The sequence below is a fragment of the Centroberyx affinis genome, unplaced genomic scaffold (assembly GCF_046629955.1).
Source record: "Centroberyx affinis isolate AG114_WGS23_722 - 3 ecotype Tasmania unplaced genomic scaffold, CSIRO-AGI_Caff_v1 ptg000233l_1, whole genome shotgun sequence".
Taxonomy (NCBI): Eukaryota; Metazoa; Chordata; class Actinopteri; order Beryciformes; family Berycidae; genus Centroberyx; species Centroberyx affinis.
In genome coordinates, this window is record NW_027278918.1 from 180,599 (window position 1) to 201,155 (window position 20,557).

The 20,557-nt window shown below is 40.8% G+C and overlaps 1 protein-coding gene across 1 annotated transcript in view; it reads right to left on the bottom strand.

The window, feature by feature from the left end:
- Positions 1 to 226: 226 nt before the first annotated feature.
- mcama (melanoma cell adhesion molecule a) overlaps positions 227 to 20,557 on the bottom strand; it is a 65,392-nt gene continuing 45,061 nt past the window's right edge. The window contains exons 3-16 of the mRNA XM_071542941.1: positions 19,942 to 20,170; positions 18,548 to 18,618; positions 16,429 to 16,516; positions 15,393 to 15,572; positions 14,522 to 14,649; positions 13,157 to 13,301; positions 12,846 to 12,961; positions 10,810 to 10,951; positions 9,489 to 9,619; positions 8,555 to 8,696; positions 7,265 to 7,300; positions 3,852 to 3,981; positions 1,602 to 1,719; positions 227 to 457 (exon numbers count right to left, since the gene is read on the bottom strand). Of these exons, the coding sequence (XP_071399042.1) occupies positions 437 to 457; positions 1,602 to 1,719; positions 3,852 to 3,981; positions 7,265 to 7,300; positions 8,555 to 8,696; positions 9,489 to 9,619; positions 10,810 to 10,951; positions 12,846 to 12,961; positions 13,157 to 13,301; positions 14,522 to 14,649; positions 15,393 to 15,572; positions 16,429 to 16,516; positions 18,548 to 18,618; positions 19,942 to 20,170 (1,677 nt within the window). The 3' untranslated portion in view covers positions 227 to 436. The remainder of the gene's footprint in view (positions 458 to 1,601; positions 1,720 to 3,851; positions 3,982 to 7,264; positions 7,301 to 8,554; positions 8,697 to 9,488; positions 9,620 to 10,809; positions 10,952 to 12,845; positions 12,962 to 13,156; positions 13,302 to 14,521; positions 14,650 to 15,392; positions 15,573 to 16,428; positions 16,517 to 18,547; positions 18,619 to 19,941; positions 20,171 to 20,557) is intronic.

Sequence of the window (20,557 nt, forward strand, 5' to 3'; positions counted from 1 at the left end):
ATACGCACACTCAAAAAACAGCAAACAGCTAAATAGATTTTGGGGGGGGGGGGGATAGTAAAAAAAAAAAAACGGAAGAAACAATGCAGTAGAACGATTCAAACATCCTCCAAAATCTGTACATACACACTTTGCCTGTGTGTGTGTGTGTGTGTGTGTGTGTGTGTGTGTGTGTGTGTGTGTATGGGGTGTTCACGTGCATGTATTCCTGCGTATGTATGTGTTTCCTGTGTAAATTTGGCCAAAATCTGGTGAATACTGCTAAATAGAAAAGGGAGAAATGTCCAGACTGTGAAGTGACGTTATGGGTCGGGTTCCACAGGGTTCCTCCGGGTTCCTCTGGGTTCCTCTGGGTTCCCCCGGGGTCCGACACACACACACACACTGACTGGCCTGTCTTGGTCCGGGCCCGTCACGGCTCAGTCTGCTGCACGGCTCACTTCTGCAGCTCCATGTACTTTACTCGATGGAGGAGGGGTGGAGGGGGGGGAAAAGAGGAGGAGATCACTATAACACCAGTTCCAGTTCATAAATGAGTAAATTGGTCTTGGCAAAGAGTAAAGAAAGCTTTTTATTTCAGAGCAAAACAGCATCACATCAAGCTGTTATGACTAAACTTGAGAAATCAGCAGTGATCTACAATGAATTAACCTGTGGGCTGCATACTGTTTGGTCAAGTGATTTATGATGTAAATTAAGCCACAATTGGTATTAAATATGAATTTTTAGAGCATTCACTTGCATCATGATAAAGAATTCACATTTTTATTTTCTTTTATTTTTATTTTTTATTGTTTTTAATTGATAGTTTTACAAACTATCAAAAGAGTCTTTTTCTAACTATGGTTTAGATACTCATTTTCTTGGAAAAAAAATAGGGAAAAGGCTCAGGAAAAGAACGGCCACACTGAAAGCTGATTGGTTCACGTTTTGTACCTCAGCGCCTACTCTGAAAGCTGATTGGTTTCCGTTTTGTACCTCAGCAACCAGACTGAAAGCTGATTGGTTCTCGTCTTGTACCTCAGCGACCAGACTGAAAGCTGATTGGTTCTCGTCTTGTACCTCAGCGACCAGACTGAAAGCTGATTGGTTCTTGTTTTGTACCTCAGCGGCTGCACTGAAATCTGATTGGTTCTCGTTTAGTTCTTAAGTGACCAGACTGAAAGCTGATTGGTTCTCGTTTTGTACCTCAGCGGCTACACTGAAAGCTGATTGGTTCTTGTTTTGTACCTCAGCACCTACTCTGAAAGCTGATTGGTTCTGGTTCTCGTTTTGTACCTCAGCAACCGCACTGAAAGCTGATTGGTTCTCATTTTGTACCTCAGCGACCGCACTGAAAGCTGATTGGTTCTCATTTTGTACCTCAGCGACCGCACTGAAAGCTGATTGGTTCTCGTTTTGTACCTCAGCGACCACGCTGAAAGCTGATTGGTTCGAAGTGACAGCTATTCTTCCTGCAATCCAAAATACATTTATTCCAAATTCCCCCCAAAAAAATGTGTTTCGAGTTAGTGAATGTGTGTGAAAGAAAAAAAAAAAGAAAAAACTGTCTCTTTTTCTATTGTGCCACATTGACTTGACACATTGACAGCCATAGTTACCTGGTCATTGGGGCCCTTCTTGTCTCCATTGACGCCCTTGAGGAGGACCGCTTCCTCCGTCTTCGTGTTGCTCTTCATCTCCACCACGATGTCATCTTTGGTGGTCTTCTCTTTGGTGCTGCAGACACAGGAGGATTAGGGCCGGCACATGTGGAACTGGACAGAACTAAAACAGGTGAGCAGATAGGTGCAGTGGGGCTGGGTGTTTAAATGTAACACTGGTCCAAGAGCTGTTTTTGGTGAACTATTCATTATTTATCGTGAATCTGTACATCGCATTTGCTTTTCTAAATATAATCACGCCATATTCAGTTGATCTTCTCAAAAACCCTTCGGTTGATAGACAACTCTCCGAACCAGTAATCCCTTAAAATACCCTTACATTTACATGAATTCACCCCTTAACTCATGCAAAATCCCCCTAAAATGAGTTAAGGGAGTTATTAATGGAGGAGACCCCATCAAAACTCTGTTAAACACCCCTTAGTGTTTGACTGCTTACTTTCTAATTTAATGTAAAATTCAGGGATACAGGGACTTTATATTAACTCATCAATAACCCTGTAAACCCTGCACAAAAGGCATAAAGAATCCCTTAATTTCTAGTGTCTCCACGAACCAACCCATGAATAAATCCCTTATAAACCCATAATGCTAACCTTACTTTTTAAAGTTGTTATTTTTAATGGATAATGAATGTTTATTTAATGGGAAATTAAGGACATTTCAGGAATGATTTCAGGTTTGGTTTCATAGTGAAAACTGAGTCCATTATTTTGAATTTGAATACCTTTTTAGCTCAATGTTCTTATTACTTTGGAAGCGAAACAACACGATAGCTTAAATGTGAAGGTATTTCTCACTATGTTGAATGAAGAGAACTGCAGCCTTTTCGTACATGATGTGCTTTTGCACTTGACCTTAGGAAAAAAAAAAGTTATTGTTCAGCCATAAATTGTTTTCAGACAATCAGGAACCACAGGCCATTAGATTTGGCTGAAGGGAAATGTGTAACTGTATATCATAAAGCACATCCAGCTAAAATGTTGTGGTCTGTTGTGTATGCTGCGCTCACATTTAAAACAAAGGAAACAATTCAACTATGGAGTGTTTTCTCATATATCAAGTTAATAGATGACAGAAAATGACATTTTGGGATGATACATATTGCCCTTTTGTCCCTCTTAATAGAGGCTTTGACTGAAATATCACTGGCTAGTCATAAATCACGAGAAACCTCTGGATAATGTCTTGAACTTGATGAACTGCTGTAGGATTAAGGCACAGCCAGTCTAACAGAGGGTCAACAGAATATGAGCACCAAAGATACCTGAGACTGTAAACCACTTGAAAACCAGAAACAGGGACTCTAAGAATAAGAGATGCAGTCTTTTCCATGCGGACAGCACAACAAAATATCTTTGAGTTCAATCCATTTCACTGTCCAGCAGAGTATCTACAGGGTGAACAATGCCAAATGTGATTATTTGAGACCTTTTTAATGCTACTTGGAATTGAGTTTTAGACCAGTGATTCTCTTTTTCATATCAAGGACCCCTAATTTAGTCCACATTACAGCCACAGACCTCCATTTGATGAGATTTTGTCTCTCGGACCCAAATCTGAGAACATTTTTTTATTGTTAGATATGATTTTGTCCAGAATCCCATGACTATCTGTACTGTAGGTAGAGACATAACAGTGAAACTATGATCAGAACAGTCATTCTTCTACATTCTCTGACTGTGTTCACTTCTGGTAAATGAAATAATGCTGAATTCTAACAATTCATTAATTTGCCGGGGACCGCCTGGAATCCCCTCAAGGACCCCTGGTGGTCCCCGGACCCCACGTTGAGAACCACTGTTTTAGACCAATTTACAAATCAAAGTAAGAATCGAATCGTTTCTTACTGAACACCGCTAATTAAAGTTTTGAAACTATAGATGGGCAGAATAAGAAAAAGGACACCAGGAAATGTATTGTTCAGGGACATGAAGTCCAGTTGTGTTTAGTAAAGAATATAGGATAGGAATTGTACTTCTAACACTGTTCTGCATGAATCTAAGAGTGGACATGTAGCACAAAGAAAAAATAAGACCTTGAATAAGTGGATTTAAGACACTTTTTAAGGCCTTAAGACCCATTTTCAGGCTTTTTTAAGGACTTCGAAGGTTCAAATCTGTTTCCATCACCATCCTCACATCACACGCCTACTATCAGAACCCAGTCGGAGGGCACGCTACTCACATCTCCTGCTTCCCCGAGCGTCCGCAGGGGATCTTCCCCTTCTTGTGGAGGAAGTAGAGGACGCTGCCCAGGATGGCCAGCAGCAGGATGCACAGTATGATCACCACGATGATCACCCCGCTGCCCTCGGCTGCACTCGCAACGGACACAGGGAGACAGAGAGGGTGACCCGGCGTTAATTATAGCGTTAATAACAGTATTCCTCAGTATTCCACAGGTGCTGCAAAGATTTCATCTTGTCCAGGCTGCTCACGTCTGCAGGTAAAAGTTACGTTTCAAAATGGCACTTTCCTTTCAAACCACACTGCTTTCGGTGATTTACAGTCATGTTTTCGGTCCAGATCTACTAATGTGGACGCAGTGCAGGAAACAATTGGGGCTGCAATTAGTCCTGCATGAGCAAGGTATTTACTAAGTCTAGACAAATGAACACAGGACAGATCATTCATTAGAACTGTGAACCTGCAAATATAAGGCCAACCAAAACCAACCAAAGCCTCAATAGCTCATAGATTAGCTGTTTATTGTCTCTACCATGGATGGGTGGGCTAGTTTTTCTTTTTTATTAATGCTGTTACCCAAGAGCACAAATGATAATAAAAAAAAAATATAAACCCAAATTGGTGTAACCTAAAAGTCAAAGGTTAGTGTGTGTATTATTTTCCGACAGTCAAAACATCCCAAACCTAACACTGTAATTGTTTCTGATTCCAAACTGACGTTTATTGCAACAATGTTATTTACTGGCCTATTAAAAAGTGAAGTAAGTTTAGACTATTTCCTTGAAACTTCCCTGAGCAAGAAGCTGACACCTTCCACCTAAGGAGCACCTTCAACCTCCGCCCCAGCACCCCAAGGTGCAACACAGAGCGCTTTAGTCTTTAGCCATCAGACTGTACAATGCTTCCTATCCAAGCTGAGGCAGGGTGCACTGTCTATATCGGTGATTCTCAACCTTTTTCATATTTAGGACCCCTAATTTACTCCACATTAGAGCCACAGACCCCCATTTGATGAGATTTTGTCTCTCAGACCCAAATCTGTGAATATTTTTATTGCTAGATATGATTTTGTCCAGAATTCCATGACTGTCTGTATTGTAGGTAGAGAAATAACAGAGAAACTATGATCAAACTGGTCATTCTTCTACATTCTGTAATTGTGTTAACTTCTTGTAAATGAAATAACGCTGAAGTTTAACAATTCATTTGCTGGGGACCCTCTGGAACCCCTCCAAGGAACCCAGGTGGTCCCCGGACCCCAGGTTGAGAACCACTGGTCTATATAACTATCCTGGACCACCTATGCTCTGGACTAATCTATACACCAGCGTACACAGTTTCCCATCTGTACCCATGTCTTTTCATCCTCTGTATATGGGTCAGAACATATCTCTGGCCACATTCATGTACATATGCTACCTCTATCAATAAATATGTTCCGATAATGAACATCAATAATCACTTTTTCTGTACATGGTGTTTGCTTCTGGAGTTTTGATATGGTGAACAGCCAGTGATGCATCCCTTGCCTTTGAAGACAAATTTGAAGACATGCTATTCCTAGTTCTTAAATCTGGTGTTTTACTACATCTGTTTCTGTGTGTTTTAAGACAGTGGTTCTCAACGTGGGGTCCGGGGACCACCAGGGGTCCTTGAGGGGGTTCCAGGGGGTCCCCAGCAAATTGATGAATTGTTAAACTTCAGCATTGTTTCATTTACAAGAAGTGAACACAAGTAGAGAATGTAGAAGAACGACTGTTTTGATCATAGTTTCTCTGTTATCTCTCTACCTACAATAGAGATAGTCATGGAATTCTGGACAAAATCATATCTAACAATAAAAAATATTCTCAGATTTGGGTCCGAGAGACAAAATCTCATCAAATGGGGGTCTGTGGCTCTAATGTGGACTAAAAAACCTTTTTCCTTGATATGAAAAAGGTTGAGAATCACTGTTTTAAGACATCATCCACTATGTTGATAAGTCACATCCACTGCCAATTTCAGGGGCAAACGCCCTGTGCACTGTGTCAGTAGATAAGATATTTGCATCAACTAATTGACTAGCAACCATAAGCAGATCTGTTCCATTTGAGCGATTCCGACTAATGCTTTTGATAACGACATACGAGTCTATTTTACATAAGTAGACAGTGGATGAGTTATCAGTAATGTTAAGATTCATTTGGAAAGGAAAATAGCAAATTAGGCTTATTCACATTCATAGACCGCAGTGTTTTTCTTCAAAATATCACCATAATAAACTTTCACGACAGCATCTCTCCATTATACTTGAGGCTGTGGCATTTTGCATTTTGATCATTCCACTGAGCTGTATTTACACAGCATGGCCTAAGTCTCGAGGTGATATCACTCAATTCCCTTTCATTAAAATCTGAACGGCTCCCAAAACGAACGAGTTTGTGCAAGGCTGCTGTTTACAGTTTTGCGACACTGGTGGGTATTATACAAATAATAAATCAGATTTTTTTCGGGGGGGGGGGGTGAAGTACTGCTTTTAAGACCGAGGACTGAATACCAATGCATGCAAAAAAAAAAAACCTCAGTAAATGTTTGGGAAAGCAAAGCAAGCATTTATTTATTTTTCTGTAGATGTATTCAAGTTGGGGTTTTTTTTGTTTTGTTTTTTTTGGCCGTCCCACATTTACCAGCGGTCGTGAAATGTGCTTTATGTATCCTTTTTTATTCCCCACAGGCCAGTGAAGGTTTTACTGGGATGGAGTGACTACTTTCACAGTGAGAAAAAGTCAAGATAAATTCCCCTTTGTCCCCTCCGTAATAATGCTCGTCTCCATACCCGGTGCAAATTGCCCTGCTATATAAAAAAAAAAAAAAAAAAAAAAAAAAAAATACACAGTAAAAGGCTAACATTTGTCTGGGAGAGTCAATAAAACAGAGACTCGTTTTTCACCATAATAACTTCACGTTTTTGCTTGTTTTTTGGGGGTTTCGTAACACAAAAAAAAAAAAAAAAAAGAAACTGGGGCGAGCAAATAATGTGTTTACCAGTGGAGAACATTGGGTGAGCATCTTTAACTATGGGAGCTGTGGTCTTGCTCCGTTTCGCTGGTGTTTTGATTTGCACTCCCCCCCCCCCCCCCCCCATCAAACGGAATATTTAATATACCCAAAGGCTATCCAGAAGAGCTGCCAGTGAGCCAAAGACACGGCGCTTATATATGAAAAAGCGTGAATAATTCAAATCGCCCCTTCATTGTCACAGACAGAACTTAAACAAAGAGGTGAAAGTTGAGGCAGAAAAAAAAAGGAGTTCTTTCTCGAAGTGTGTGGAATGAACTGATGTGAAAGTCAAAGGGGGGGCAAGAAGGGGAGAAGAGGTTGCTTAAGTAAAAAAAAAGAGACAGCGGCGTCGGAGGGCAACGGTCTTACCGGGAGAGAAGGGAGCTGCTGAGGTGACCATGGGAACTGCGAACAAGTAGAACAACACTTAGAAAACGGGAGCGCTTCCATGTCCACAAACACTAACCCAGATATAGACATAATATCTCATTTGATATCCGTGGATGGAGAAATCCTCCACATTCCCGTATGCCTCTAGAACTGTGAGGGGAGCAGCGTTTACTCTGTATGTCTAGTAGGGGATTTTGCAGCATATGTGTTCACATACACATAGCTTAGGGATGGGATGATATGCTTATCTCACACTATGATTCGATATGCGATTCACGATTCGATACGACCACGATACGATGTAATACATAAAAGTTCAGTGACAACAAAGTCTGACTGTGCAGAATTATTAGTTAGTTAGTTAGTTAGTTAGATGGCGTTGGCTCGCTAGAATGTAAACAACGATTTAAAAATGTCATTACAAAGTGCAAATAATATAACTTCCAGCAGAATAAAACGGAGCTAATATCGCGATTCATTTTTCTGCCCCGCGATACGTATTGTCGTACGCTTGCATTTAGATATATCGTCCCATCCCTAGTATAGCTATATTCACAAACTAACTTTTGTCCACCGGCCACAGTGGCTGGCAAATCCCAAAATTCACCAAACACTTTTTCGCTATGAAAGGCCGATTCTGGACACGCTCTTTGATACGGGTTCTAGGCTTCTAGCACAGTGGTTCTCAACGTGGGGTCCGGGGGACCACCAGGGGTCCTGGAGGGGGGATCCAGGGGGTCCCAAGCAAATTGATGACATGTTCGTCTTCAGCATTATTTCATTTGCAAGAAGTGAACACAATTAGAGGATGTAGAAGATTTGGGTCATCAAATGGGGTCCGTGGCCCAAATGTGGACTGAATTTGGGGTCCTTGATATGAAAAAGGTTGAGAATCACTGTTCTAGCACAAATTTGAGAAGATTTCCCGTCAAAAGGCACGTGACAAATCATACAAAAATCATTTGCGATGGTAAAAATTGAATTTCGCATCAAAGACTGTGTGTGTGGATTTGGGTCAAGAGTGTCCAGAATTGGCCATCTGTATGCTCCAGAACATTATATTCACACATTGTAGGATACAGTAGGACCTCTCAATCTCAAGCTCAATAACCCAAGTCAAACTTTACAGCCTCGGTCAAAACGTGTCCGGTGACAGGTGGCTGGCGGTAACCTCTGACCCCCGAATCTGGGTTCCCGCCCCAAACCCCCGAGTCTATAATCCAGTGCAGATGGGCTTTCCCCTCTAAAAAGTGAGAGAACGGCTCTTACTGGCTTTGATGCTGAAAGCCTTGATCTCGGTGCCCATGTCGTTGGACGCGTTGCACAGGGCGCTGATGTCCGAGGTTACTTTGACTGACACCACGCTGTGAGCTGTGTGTTCGTTTGCCTTGCTCACCACCTCGTGCCAGCTCTGTGGAGACACACACACACACACACACACACACACACACACTTATTCCCAGCACACACCCTGCATATTGCTGTCGTTTCAGATAACTGCCTCTTCAGTTTTCACATCTCTCTCTCTCATCTCTCTGTTATATTCTGCATACACTAATGATATTTTCGTAACAGTTCAACTATTATATGTTATTATGGAAATTCTTTAAACATAATTAGACAAAACATTTAACAAAACAAAAACAAAAAAATACAATAAATATCAAATAAGACATACAAAATCAGGAGATCATACTCCAAGCTGAGCATGAAAATTATAGAACAGTATTAAAGTATTAATTAATTACATATTGTATACATACAAACATTTTTATATTTTCATTTTGTTATGTTTTGTCTATCCATATATTTATGAATGACACATATTTATACATACCTATATGTACACACTGCACATGTTGTAGTTTATTAAGTAAGCAGTTGCAACTACTGATAACATCTGTAGGCAACAACTCTATTTACCAACCCTCACCATCATTTATAACCAATACTTGCTTACAATACTACTTTTGTTAGGTTATGGTTCTGTTTCAACTATAAAGGTCTTGAATAGCAACAAATGTATGCTTAATTATGTCATCAAGTGTCATTTTATTGCTTTAATTGCCACATTTACTGTATCTGCTCTGACACCATCATCTTGACCCTCCCCCCCAATCTTAACATCCACAGCTCAAAACACAATCTGAGACTAGGGTCTGAGTTAATAATGACTAATAGAAGTGAGTCTGGCTGTTGGTACCTGGCTGCCGACGATGTTCCAGGAGATGCTGGGCAGTGGATGACCGTGGGCCTCACAGCTCAGGTTGACCAGCCTGCCTGCTGCCTCCTCCAGCTCCACCTCCCGGTCCTCATCGTTCAGCTGCGGGGCACCTGGACCACGGACACACTCAGTGTTTAGAATAGGGGAAGGATCTACAGAAGGATCTACAGAAAACAGCATTCCATCCCCCCTACTTGAGATTCCATAGATTCACCCTGCTGCCCCAAATGAAACTCTGGTGTCAGGTATGATCATTGGTGGGAATGGTGTACTGTATTCATTTTATTGGGGGTGTTTTTGTGTCCCACATTTACCAGCAGATATGGAATGTACATTATGTATCTAGTTAACTTTCCATAGACTATTAATGGCATGAAGTACCGTAAAACTTCAATTAACAACCCGGGCTTTTATTTGCTTCAAACACTGAACTCAACCAGCGTCTATATGGGACAGGCCTTTAATTCCTTTCGCACAAAACTCTTGCTCAGCAAAGATGGGAAATAGGATCAAATTGTTTATTTAAACCGGTATGAATATTACTTGTATAAAAATTAGGCTATCGAATGACATATCAATTACGAGTCATTCATTTGATCTCGCTCCGAGAGAAAGTGCATCTAGGCCAGCCTCATGCACTGAGAGAGAGAGAGAGAGAGAGAGAGAGACCCTTATCAAAATACTGGTAGCCTACTTTAGAAAGGATGGAAGCCGAAAAAAGTTTATGGCAGCGAGAGGTTGTACTTTTCATTTGTGCCGCCATGGCGATCAGCAAATGTGACTGACGTTTGAATGCAAGTAAAAAAAATAAAAAAAAAATAAAAAAAAAGTAAAAAAATTTGCAGCATCAATGCCGTTTAATTGGGACTCAGCTTTTCTTTTTTTTTTGATCAGGGTCTTTTTATTGTAATTTTTCACATTATATCATAGATCCAAACAGGTCCAACAGAAAAAGAAAAAGAAACTTAATCGAATCCCCCACCCACCACCCCCCAAATACCAGACAAACACATATAAACACTACACATAGCCAGACATCCACAAAAGGAAAATAAATAACACAAATAGAATGAAATGACAGAAAAAATGGTTACATTATCATGCTGTCAGCCTCCATATCCTCTGGGACTCGGCTTTTAATTGAAGTTTTACGGTAACTAAACTTCTACTGGACAACTGGCGGTGAGTAGATAATGACCGAATTTCCATTTTGCGGTGAACTGTTAATGCCAAAGAGTATGTTATTTGGAAGTACATTATGGGCACTGCAAATAAAACCAGAAGCTGGTGAGTGGCTGACCTTGGACGATGATGTGCACGGAGCCACTGGTGCGCAGGCCGGGCAGAGAGGGAACGGTCACCTCACACACGTACTCTCCTGTCGTGTCATAGGTGGCGTCCCGCAGGAGCAGCGTGTTCCCCTTGCCCACCTGCTTCCCTTTCTACACACACACACACACACACACACACACAAGCACACACACAAATTGTATTGTACCTATTGACTGATTCTTTGTCTTTGTCTATATACAAAATGAGACTCAAAAGTGCTTTGTTATTTATAGCAGCCTATATTATTCTAGTTTTTACAATGTGATTAAGCATGTATAAGATATGCATGCGAATTGATACTTTTATTTTGTATCATTATTTTTTTCTATTTCATTTTATAGATATATATATTTTTTCTCTTTTTTAGGTGAGGTTTTTAGATAAGCCCATAGAGTTTCTATCTCACCTGCACATGTAATTTTATTTTTTGTCTGGTTTTTTTCTGTTTCAAAAAATGTGCAAATAAACATAAACATAAACATAAACATAAATGACTACAAACTACGCACACAATACTAAAAAGATATACTGTATATTGGATATTGTTTGTGTCAGTTCAGTAATTATACTGCATATCATATTGATAAAGTGGGAAGTCCTGTATCGTATCATATCGTTTAATATCATATTGTATCATATCATGAGTCATAGTTATGGATATCCAATTGCATTGTGAGGTTGTTGACAATACCCAGCCCTATTGGACATAATGTTGAAATGAATCTACTGACTGACTGAATCTTGTATTACTATTATAGAGCCATACAGTCCATCGCTATGTACTGAACAAGCAATCCAGATTTCAAGTTTGGTTATGTTTATGTATTGATGCATTGGTTTGAAGACATTTTTTCACATGAAACATGATATTTTGAAGTAGCAAATGGTTGGTTTATAGTTGTATTATTTGCACATGGTCACTTTCATGATCAACATCTGTAAAGTCAAGTGAATACATCTGGAAAGTGTATAGATCTACACACCTAGTAGTCACTTCTGTACACATATACAGCCTCCTGTAGAACATTGCTGCACATCCTGTATATCTGCTGGAATCATTCAAACTGTCTTTTCGCAGCAGATGTTAAACAGCTGCTGGCTTGAACAGCTTCAAGTTTGGCATTGCAATGTACCTAAGTGCACTTTGTTGTATTGTTGTAAATTTATGAATTCATGTACTGTGTCATGTAGAACTAGTGCGGGGTGGGAGGGGAGGGAACTGGCCGCCACATGGGTGGGAGGGAGGGAGGGAGGACCTTTCTTGGTTCTAGTCGGGGAAAATATACTCTGATATAGGGCTGGGCGATATGGACAGAATCAAATATCATGATATTTTTGACCGAATACCTGGATATCGATATTGCGACAATATTGTAGGGATGACTATTGGTGCTTTCACAAAATATTTACACAATGAGATTTTTGATAAATAATCATCAGTAATGTGGATATAATGACTAAGTGGGTAAAGGCAAATAATAGAACAGCTAGAACAGTCTGGTAAGTTCAGAAAATGACATCACTTTACTGTAATGCAGCCTTTAAAACCAGGAAAAGACACTTATGCCATATCACCATATTACCATATCCAAAATCTAAGACGATATCTAGTCTCATATCACGATATCGATATAATATTGATATATTGCCCAGGCCTACTCTGATACTTTGTGTTTGTCATTGCAATGACAATTGCTTTACTTTTTGAAATAAAAACAATTGATAACAAAACAAAAAAAAAAGTCTTTTCGCATATAATACTCATATGCACAAATCTCACATCTTTCTGTCTTAGCAAGTTCTGCTGCTACTGATACTGCTGCTCCTATTTTACACATCTTATTAATGCTGGAATCCAGACTTTTTTGTACATCTTAATTTATCAATATGTCCAAGTGTTGGAAATGTCGGTTGCATATGTTTATATTAGGGTTAGCAAAGTTTCACATAATCCAACCTACTGATGTAGTCAAAAACAAAAGGTCCATCTCGGAGCTTGCCTACCTTGTACCAGACGGTGGAGGTTTTCAGAGAGGACAGGGCGTTGCAGGTTGCGGTCAGACTCTCTCCTTTAAACATGACCTCTGAGTCTTTAGGGACCACTACCGCCGGGTCCAGGTCTGAACACAGGACCAGCAAAACGACAAAGGACAAACAAGGAGAAGGCACAATGTCACGAGACTGGCTACTGAAAGGCTTAGAAACTGTGACAAAAGACTCAATTTGAAATCCTGTATCAATTAACCCCTGTCCATGGATGAAGTATGTGCATGTGCAAGTGTGTGTGTGTGTGTGTGTGTGTGCTCATTCCTCACAATGCACGGTGAGCTGCATGTCTCCTGTGACCTCGGTGTGGGGCTCGGTGTCCAGCGGGTGGCACCGGTAGACGCCGCTGTCTTTTCGCGACACTCCCGGCAAGACCAGCACATCGCCGCTGCTGTCCAGGTCCACGTCCGGCTCCTGCAACAACAAAACACTTCAGGTTTGAGTCCATGATACGATCGTTTCAAAGAACAGAGGTCGTGTTAAAAAAAAGAAATCTGTGATGTTTTTATCGGTCGGAATTTAGATTTACGCCTACTAGTGCGGCGTGAGGTCAAGTAAGATGTGCTGTTTTCTATATCAGTGATTCTCAACCTTTTTCATATCAAAGACCCCCTAATTTAGTCCACATCAGGGCCACAGACCCCCCATTTGATGAGATTTTGTCTCTCGGACCCACATCTGAGAATAGTTTTATTGCTAGATATGATTTTGCCCAGAACTCCATGACTATCTGTATTGTAGGTAGAGAGATAACAGTGAAACTATGATCAAAACAGTAATTCTTCTACATTCTCTAATTGTGTTGTAAATGAAATAATGCTGAAGTTAATTCATCAATTTGCTGGGGACCCCCTGGAACCCCCCTCAAGGACCCCTGGTGGTCCCCGGACCCCGCGTTGAGAACCACCGGTCTATATCTACTATAAGGGACTTCGGATAGAAGCGTCTGCCAAATGGCATTTGTCATGTTATGTAGGCCCACCGATGGTCATAATTGGCTATTCAGCATATATTGTGCTACACTGGCCTCTTGGCACACTGTATGGTTGTGAGGTCCTGTTGTCCTTACAAAGCCTGTGTCAGTATGCAATGTGAATTTTGTATACGTTGTCAATGTGTTTGAACCAGTGTACACCAGTATAAAATGGGTGCGTTAACAGGCGCATCAATATCCCGTTGTTAGTTGACATACTCGAGGTGGTGAATAATTCTGGACTTCCCTGCCCCCCTCCCTCCTACACACACACACACACACACTATTACCCAAGAGCCCCAGACGGGACAGTTAGGAAAAGCTCAAACCACAGTCAGCTGAGCTTGATTTTGCATTGTGCGCACACACAATGCGTATGTGTGTCTGACATGGGAACGAGGCCCTACCCATGAGCCTTGTCAGTTTGATCTCCGGGCCTCGGAGGCCTCCGCAGATCTGGATCCGCGGAGGTCAGAGATGCTGACAGCGCCCTCCGGAGACCCCGCACACTCATTTCTGCGTGGGGCTCCTATGAGCTCTGCATATCAAAAACATTCCCTACATGTCTCCCCGTTTGTCACCCATTCTCTCTCGGGGATTTTTTTTTTTTTTTTTTTTTTAGGGCCCGGGTCCACGGAGAGAAAAGGCTTCCCATTCTTACTTGTTCTCTGTTGAAAATGAAGGGCGGCGGGGGGTTGCCGTCGCCCTGGCAACGCAGCTCCACGGTGTCCCCCTCTTTGACCAAGCCCTGGGGCGACTCCTTCCACAGCTCCACCATGGTGGTGGGGTCTGGAGACACACACACACACACACACACACACACAAGGTCAAATTAAGCAGGCTTATTCAGAAGGCTGGTAAAGTCACTTTACGAGGCCAGCCATTTACTTAGTGCTGACAGCAGAGACTGTGCTTTGGCACTGGCTGTCACAGTATACTAAATGGGTTTAAACAACAATAGACTGATTGAGAAAACATTGTGGCTATTTAGAAAAGTCCTTATGGATGGTGGGAGTTTGAAATCACATAGTTTTACTGACAGTAGCATGGTTCAAACAGAGAATGTTTTTATAGTCATTTAATCAACGGCAATGAAAATGTGACGACTACAGCTGCAACGATTAATCGATTAATCGATTAGTTGTCAACTATTAAATGAATCGCCAACTATTTTGATAATCGATTAATCGGTTTGAGTAATTTTTTAAGAAAAATACGTCAAAATTCTCTGATTCCAGCTTCTTAAATGTGAATATTTTCTGGTTTCTTTTCAATTTAATACGTGGGAATTTTTTGCAGGCTCCGATATCTCTCAAAAATCTCTCAGTCTCACTCAAAAAGTGAGTGATATCTGCTGCAGTTCATTTATTTTCATAAATATTTTTTTTTTGGTATTTTGGATTTGGGCGTTCCAGTGAGTTAAATATGTGAATACTTCCGAGTTAAAGCAACGATATGTCATCCCATTCTTCCACTTCTTCTGATATGATGTAAACGCAGCAATAGGACAAATAGGCTCAAGGTTAACTTACAGTAAATGGTGATGTTGATGCCCTTGGACTCGGCTGTCCTGATGGCTCCAGGGACAGAGAAGCTGACCTCACAGGAGAAGCGGGCATCCTTGTCCTCCTTCACCACCTTGTACTCCAGCTTGCTCTGGACTGAGTAGAAGCCGTTGGACTCCCTGGTCACCAGGGTCAACACATTCACATCTGGAGCAGGGACAGAGGCAGTGTAGATATGTAAGAACATATCAATACAACACTGGGATCAGATTTAAAGCTGCACTAAGCATGTTTAAAGGAATAGTTCACCCAAAAATGAAAATTCTGTCATCATCTCCTCACCCTCATGCCAGTTGAAACACAGGTGAAGTTTGTCCATATAACACACAGGGAGGCTGCAGCACAACTCCATAGCAGCCTTCTCCAAAACAACTGAAGTCAGTGGGGACCAGTTCTTCAGAGTTCCAAAAAGACCTACAGTATATTTACACCATCATTTAGTGCAAATCTGAACTACAGCTGATTGATCTGCAACAAATAATGGTGTATAGGTCTTTCTATTCACAGTGTGATTGTTTGGCTGTTTTTGTTTTGGAACTCTAAAGAACAGGTCCCCATTGACTTCAGTTGTTTTGGAGAAGGCTGCTACCAAGTTGTGCTGCAGCCTCCCTGTGTGTTATATGGACTAACAAATTTCACCTGTGTTTCATTTGGCATGAGGGTGAGTAGATGATGACAGAAGTTTCATTTTTGGGTGAACTATTCCTTTAACACATTAGAAACCCCCAACTTTTCTCCAATTTGAATACTATGTACTTGACATTGAATTGAAGACAACTGGGATGCTTATTAGATCATGGCCATTCTGCAAAGTGGTGAGATTTGAAATAACGTTCCAACAAACTGAGAGAAAGCATAAAAGCTAAAGAGGACATACATATTAATTATCAACAATGTACTTTGAATACCTTTAGCGCCTCTTCTGGCCATGTTTTGTCAAACTGTTCTGGGTAGAATGAAGGTATACATTATGTTGTTGTTCTTGTCTGCTGATTTTACTTACGTCCTTGTGCAGACACCAGTGGCATGCTGTTCCTGTACCAGGTAATGTTGGGTTTAGGGAAGCCGTTCCTGGCCTCGCATGATGCAACCTGGATGGAGATACACATTGACAAATCTTGATTATCGTACATTTGGGCACTGCAGCAGTACATGGGAAACAGAACTAGACAAATGGATAAGGTCTCAATAAATATCTGATCTATACTGAAAGTGATATTTCACTTTGGTAGACATGAACTCTGAAGAACTGGTCCCCACTGACTTCAGTTGTTTTGGAGAAGGCTGCTATGGAGTTGTGCTGGCAACCTCCCTGTGTGTTATATGGACAAACTTCACCTGTGTTTCAACTGGCATCACAGGGTCTACAGGGTCAGTAGATGATGACAGAATTTTCATTTTTGGGTGAACTATTCCTTTAAAGTTATAGTACTTTCAAGAAAGTCGTTTTTTCCTCATTAGTATACACATGTGTGCAGCAAGGTGCTCCAAAATGCTCCAAGGTGCTCCAGACAGACAGACACAGACAGACAGAGAGTGTACAGAATGCAAGTGCAAAGTGTTCTTTAGGAATGAGAAGGCAATCCGAAACAACCCCAAAATGCAAGGTTTCATGGGTGTGAGGAGATTTCATTAAATTTTTAGTAAGTTAGAAAATACGTAAAATATAGAATACAACATAGAAACAAAGTTATAAAGAAAATAAAAGGAAAGAAAAAGACGTTTAGAATAGCACAGATCAATCAATCAATAAATAACTAAGTGGGTAAAGCTATGATAAAAAATCATATGTAACCCCAACTGCTGTTATTCTGTCTTTTCTCTCTTTTTTTAAATCGACCAAAGAGGGGAAAAAAATAAAAACACATCCACATATATATATATACACATACATATGTATAAAAATGTAAAACCCATGCCATACATTAAAAACCTTGAACATGAAAACACTGATCTACTACATACTAATAAGGTTGCGGATGTACTGTACATTCACGATGACCATGTGCAGAAATGTCAATTACAAATTCTACATCCGACATTTGACTAATTCAGCTGGATCTGCAAGTACTTCAACAGTTTGCATGTTTGCACCGTTTGCACGTCCCATCAGTGATTCAAAAACAAGAACCCTTTGAAGTAGAGCCATCCACTGATCTAGTTTTAGAACGTGTGGTGGTTTCCATCTCATTATTAACAGCTACTTAACCTTCACTAACACATTTTCTGTGGGAAACCATGAGACTGAAAGTCGATTTAAAATGTATTTTGTGTCTCAACACGCCTGACTTTTCCCAGAGCCTTCCAGTGCTGGTTCTGTCTCATATGCGTGTTTTGTACTTAGTGGCGGAAGAAGTACTCAGATCTTTTACTTGAGTAAAAGTAGAAATACCACAGTATAAAAATACTCTGTTACAAGTAAAAGTCCTGCATTCAAAATGATACTTAAGTCAAAGTACAAAAGTATTAGCATCAAAATGTACTTAAAGCAACAAAAGTAAAAGTACTCATTATGCAGAATGGCCCATTTCAGAATAATACAGTATATATTATATTACTGAATTATAATTATTGATGCATTAATGTGTAAGCATCACTTTAATGTTGCAGCTGGAAAAGGTGGGTCTGATTTCCACTACTTTATATACTGCTGGTTAGCTTACAGTAATCTATTACATCACAATTTATTAGTTGATTATATTTTGTATTAATAATGTGAATCTGCAAAGTAACTAGTAACTTAAGTTATCAAATAAAGGTACTGGAGTAAAAAGTACAATATTTCCCTCTGAAATGTGGTAGAGTAGAAGTATAAAGTAGCATAAAATGGTAATACTCAAGTAAAGTACAAGTACCTCAAAATTGTACTTCAGTACAGTATTCGAGTAAATGTACTTAGTTACTTTCCACCTCTGCTTGTACTACTGCTTCCTACTGGGAACGCAAAGATCAGCCAATAGCAGATGGCAATTGCAATAGCACACTTTTAAGCATTAGATGGCAGCAAACCCACAAAAAGTGGTCTAGGGTTTAGTTATTTTCTACAAAAGTGAAAATTCACTTTCAGATTTTTTTACGATATATTAGCTGGCCCGTGATAGGCTAAGCTAAAGTGCGCTCACCTTCGACGGCACCTCATTGGTCACAGAGATTCCAGTAAGGACGCCCTCAATCACTGGAGCCTCTGGAGGAGCTGGATCAGGAGACAAATCAATGCATTCAATGATAATAAATAACCATATCATTAACCGTGAAACCTCAACCAATAATCCTGTGGTTTCTTACACAGGACACGTTACCTCAGATAAACATGGTGTGTGAGTGAGGGAAAGAAGAAGAACATATTACTAGTAATGTGTTTTTTCAGCAGTGTTTCTCCTTTTAAGGAATACATTTTGGTAGATTGGTCAACTCAGCCATTAAGTGATGAGAACATAGACACCAAAGTCATCCATGGGTTAGGGTTAGAGGTTAGGGTAGATCATGTGCTCTGGTGCGCAATGCAAACACTTTAGCGTACACTATGTTTAGTGATAGTTGGCCACTAGCATTATCTCAGAAGTGAGAAAATGAGTATATGAGTATAGTAGCGCTACAGCTAAATGCTAAATAATGTTCAATGATATGTGGCTAAGTCTAGCAGGTCTGTGCAGGAGATTGGTAATACTGTATTTCCTCTAATATTGGCCCGGACCTTTATTTACCTCAACTGCAGAGGGTACCAGGCCTTTATTGGAAGACAGGCCTTAGAGACAGGCCTTTATTTCTAATTCCCTCTGTTTGATAAGTATATTTGCTCATATTTTAGTACGAAGCCTCCTTGTTTTCTGATCTGCTTCTGTTGGGGTTCGTTAGGTAGCCGTTTTTTTGTTACTGCAATGCATTACCGATAATTACGGTAATCGACGACGGCACGCTCCAGAGACTTCCGCCGGCCGAGCCGTCTTGTGGCATACTGCCATCTTGTGGCGCTTGTACGTTACTACAAACTACAGTTACATTATATAACAGGCACCAGGAGTTTACCGGTATCCACCGTTGTTTTTTCCTTTGTTTTTTTCCCCGGCCTGTATTTGGGGCCGGCCTTTATTTGTTCGTGTCGACCACGGGCCCGGACATTATCGGAGACCCGGCTTTTAATTGACTACCGGCCACTATTAGAGGATATACAGTATGTACATGAAAAATTCTATCAAAATAACATACTGTTTTGAACCAGCCAGGACTAATTTCCCTGTTTCCATAGGTGAAGTGAAGGTGGAGGGTGGAGGATGACGGGAGACTGCGTACAGCGAAAAATCACTGTGCTGTGGATGAATATATGTTTTTTTGACTTGACTTGATGATATTTAATTTTTGAAACTGATGAATCTACAAGTCACATAATAAAAACCACTTACTTTTTATTAGTAAAAGGACAGTCTTAACATTTTGGGTATTCCTTTAAGGCCTGAGGCAAAGAGACAGGAACAGTTACTCCGAGCCTGAGCTCAAAGTGTTCAGGGAGCTTCCTTACCAAACACCCTCAGGTGGGTCTTGCCTTCAGCGTTGCCGGCGGCCAGCCCGTTAACCTGGCAGAAAAACTCTCTCTCGTCGGAAAGCCGGACGTCCTGGACGGTGAGTAGGGTTCCCTGCTGGTCTGAGGTCACCTCGATGCGGCCGCTGTAGTCCGTGTTGTCGTCCACCATCTGCTGGCTGTCGTCCCCGTAGAAAATCCGCCTCCGTGTGCTGTTACCTACGGCTCTCTGGAGGAGGCGGACATAGATTTGAGCTTATTTTAGGGTTAGACCGATACACGACTTTTATTCAAAACCAGATATCGGTCGGTCAGTGTTGTTTACTGCTGACGTGGTGGAAGTTCCTCACGTTGGCCATGACATTGAGGAACTATTCTCCCAAATTCACACTGCCCAGGCCTGCCCAAGTATAACCTTTCTCGCCAAGACTGTGCGACTGTTCGATGAGCTGTCTGGGAATTAGGGCTGGGCAATATATCGATATTATATCGATATCGTGATATGAGACTAGATATCGTCTTAGAGTTTGGATATCGTATGGCATAAGTGTCTTCTCCTGGTTTTAAAGGCTGCATTACAGTAAAGTGATGTCATTTTCTGAACTTACCAGACTGT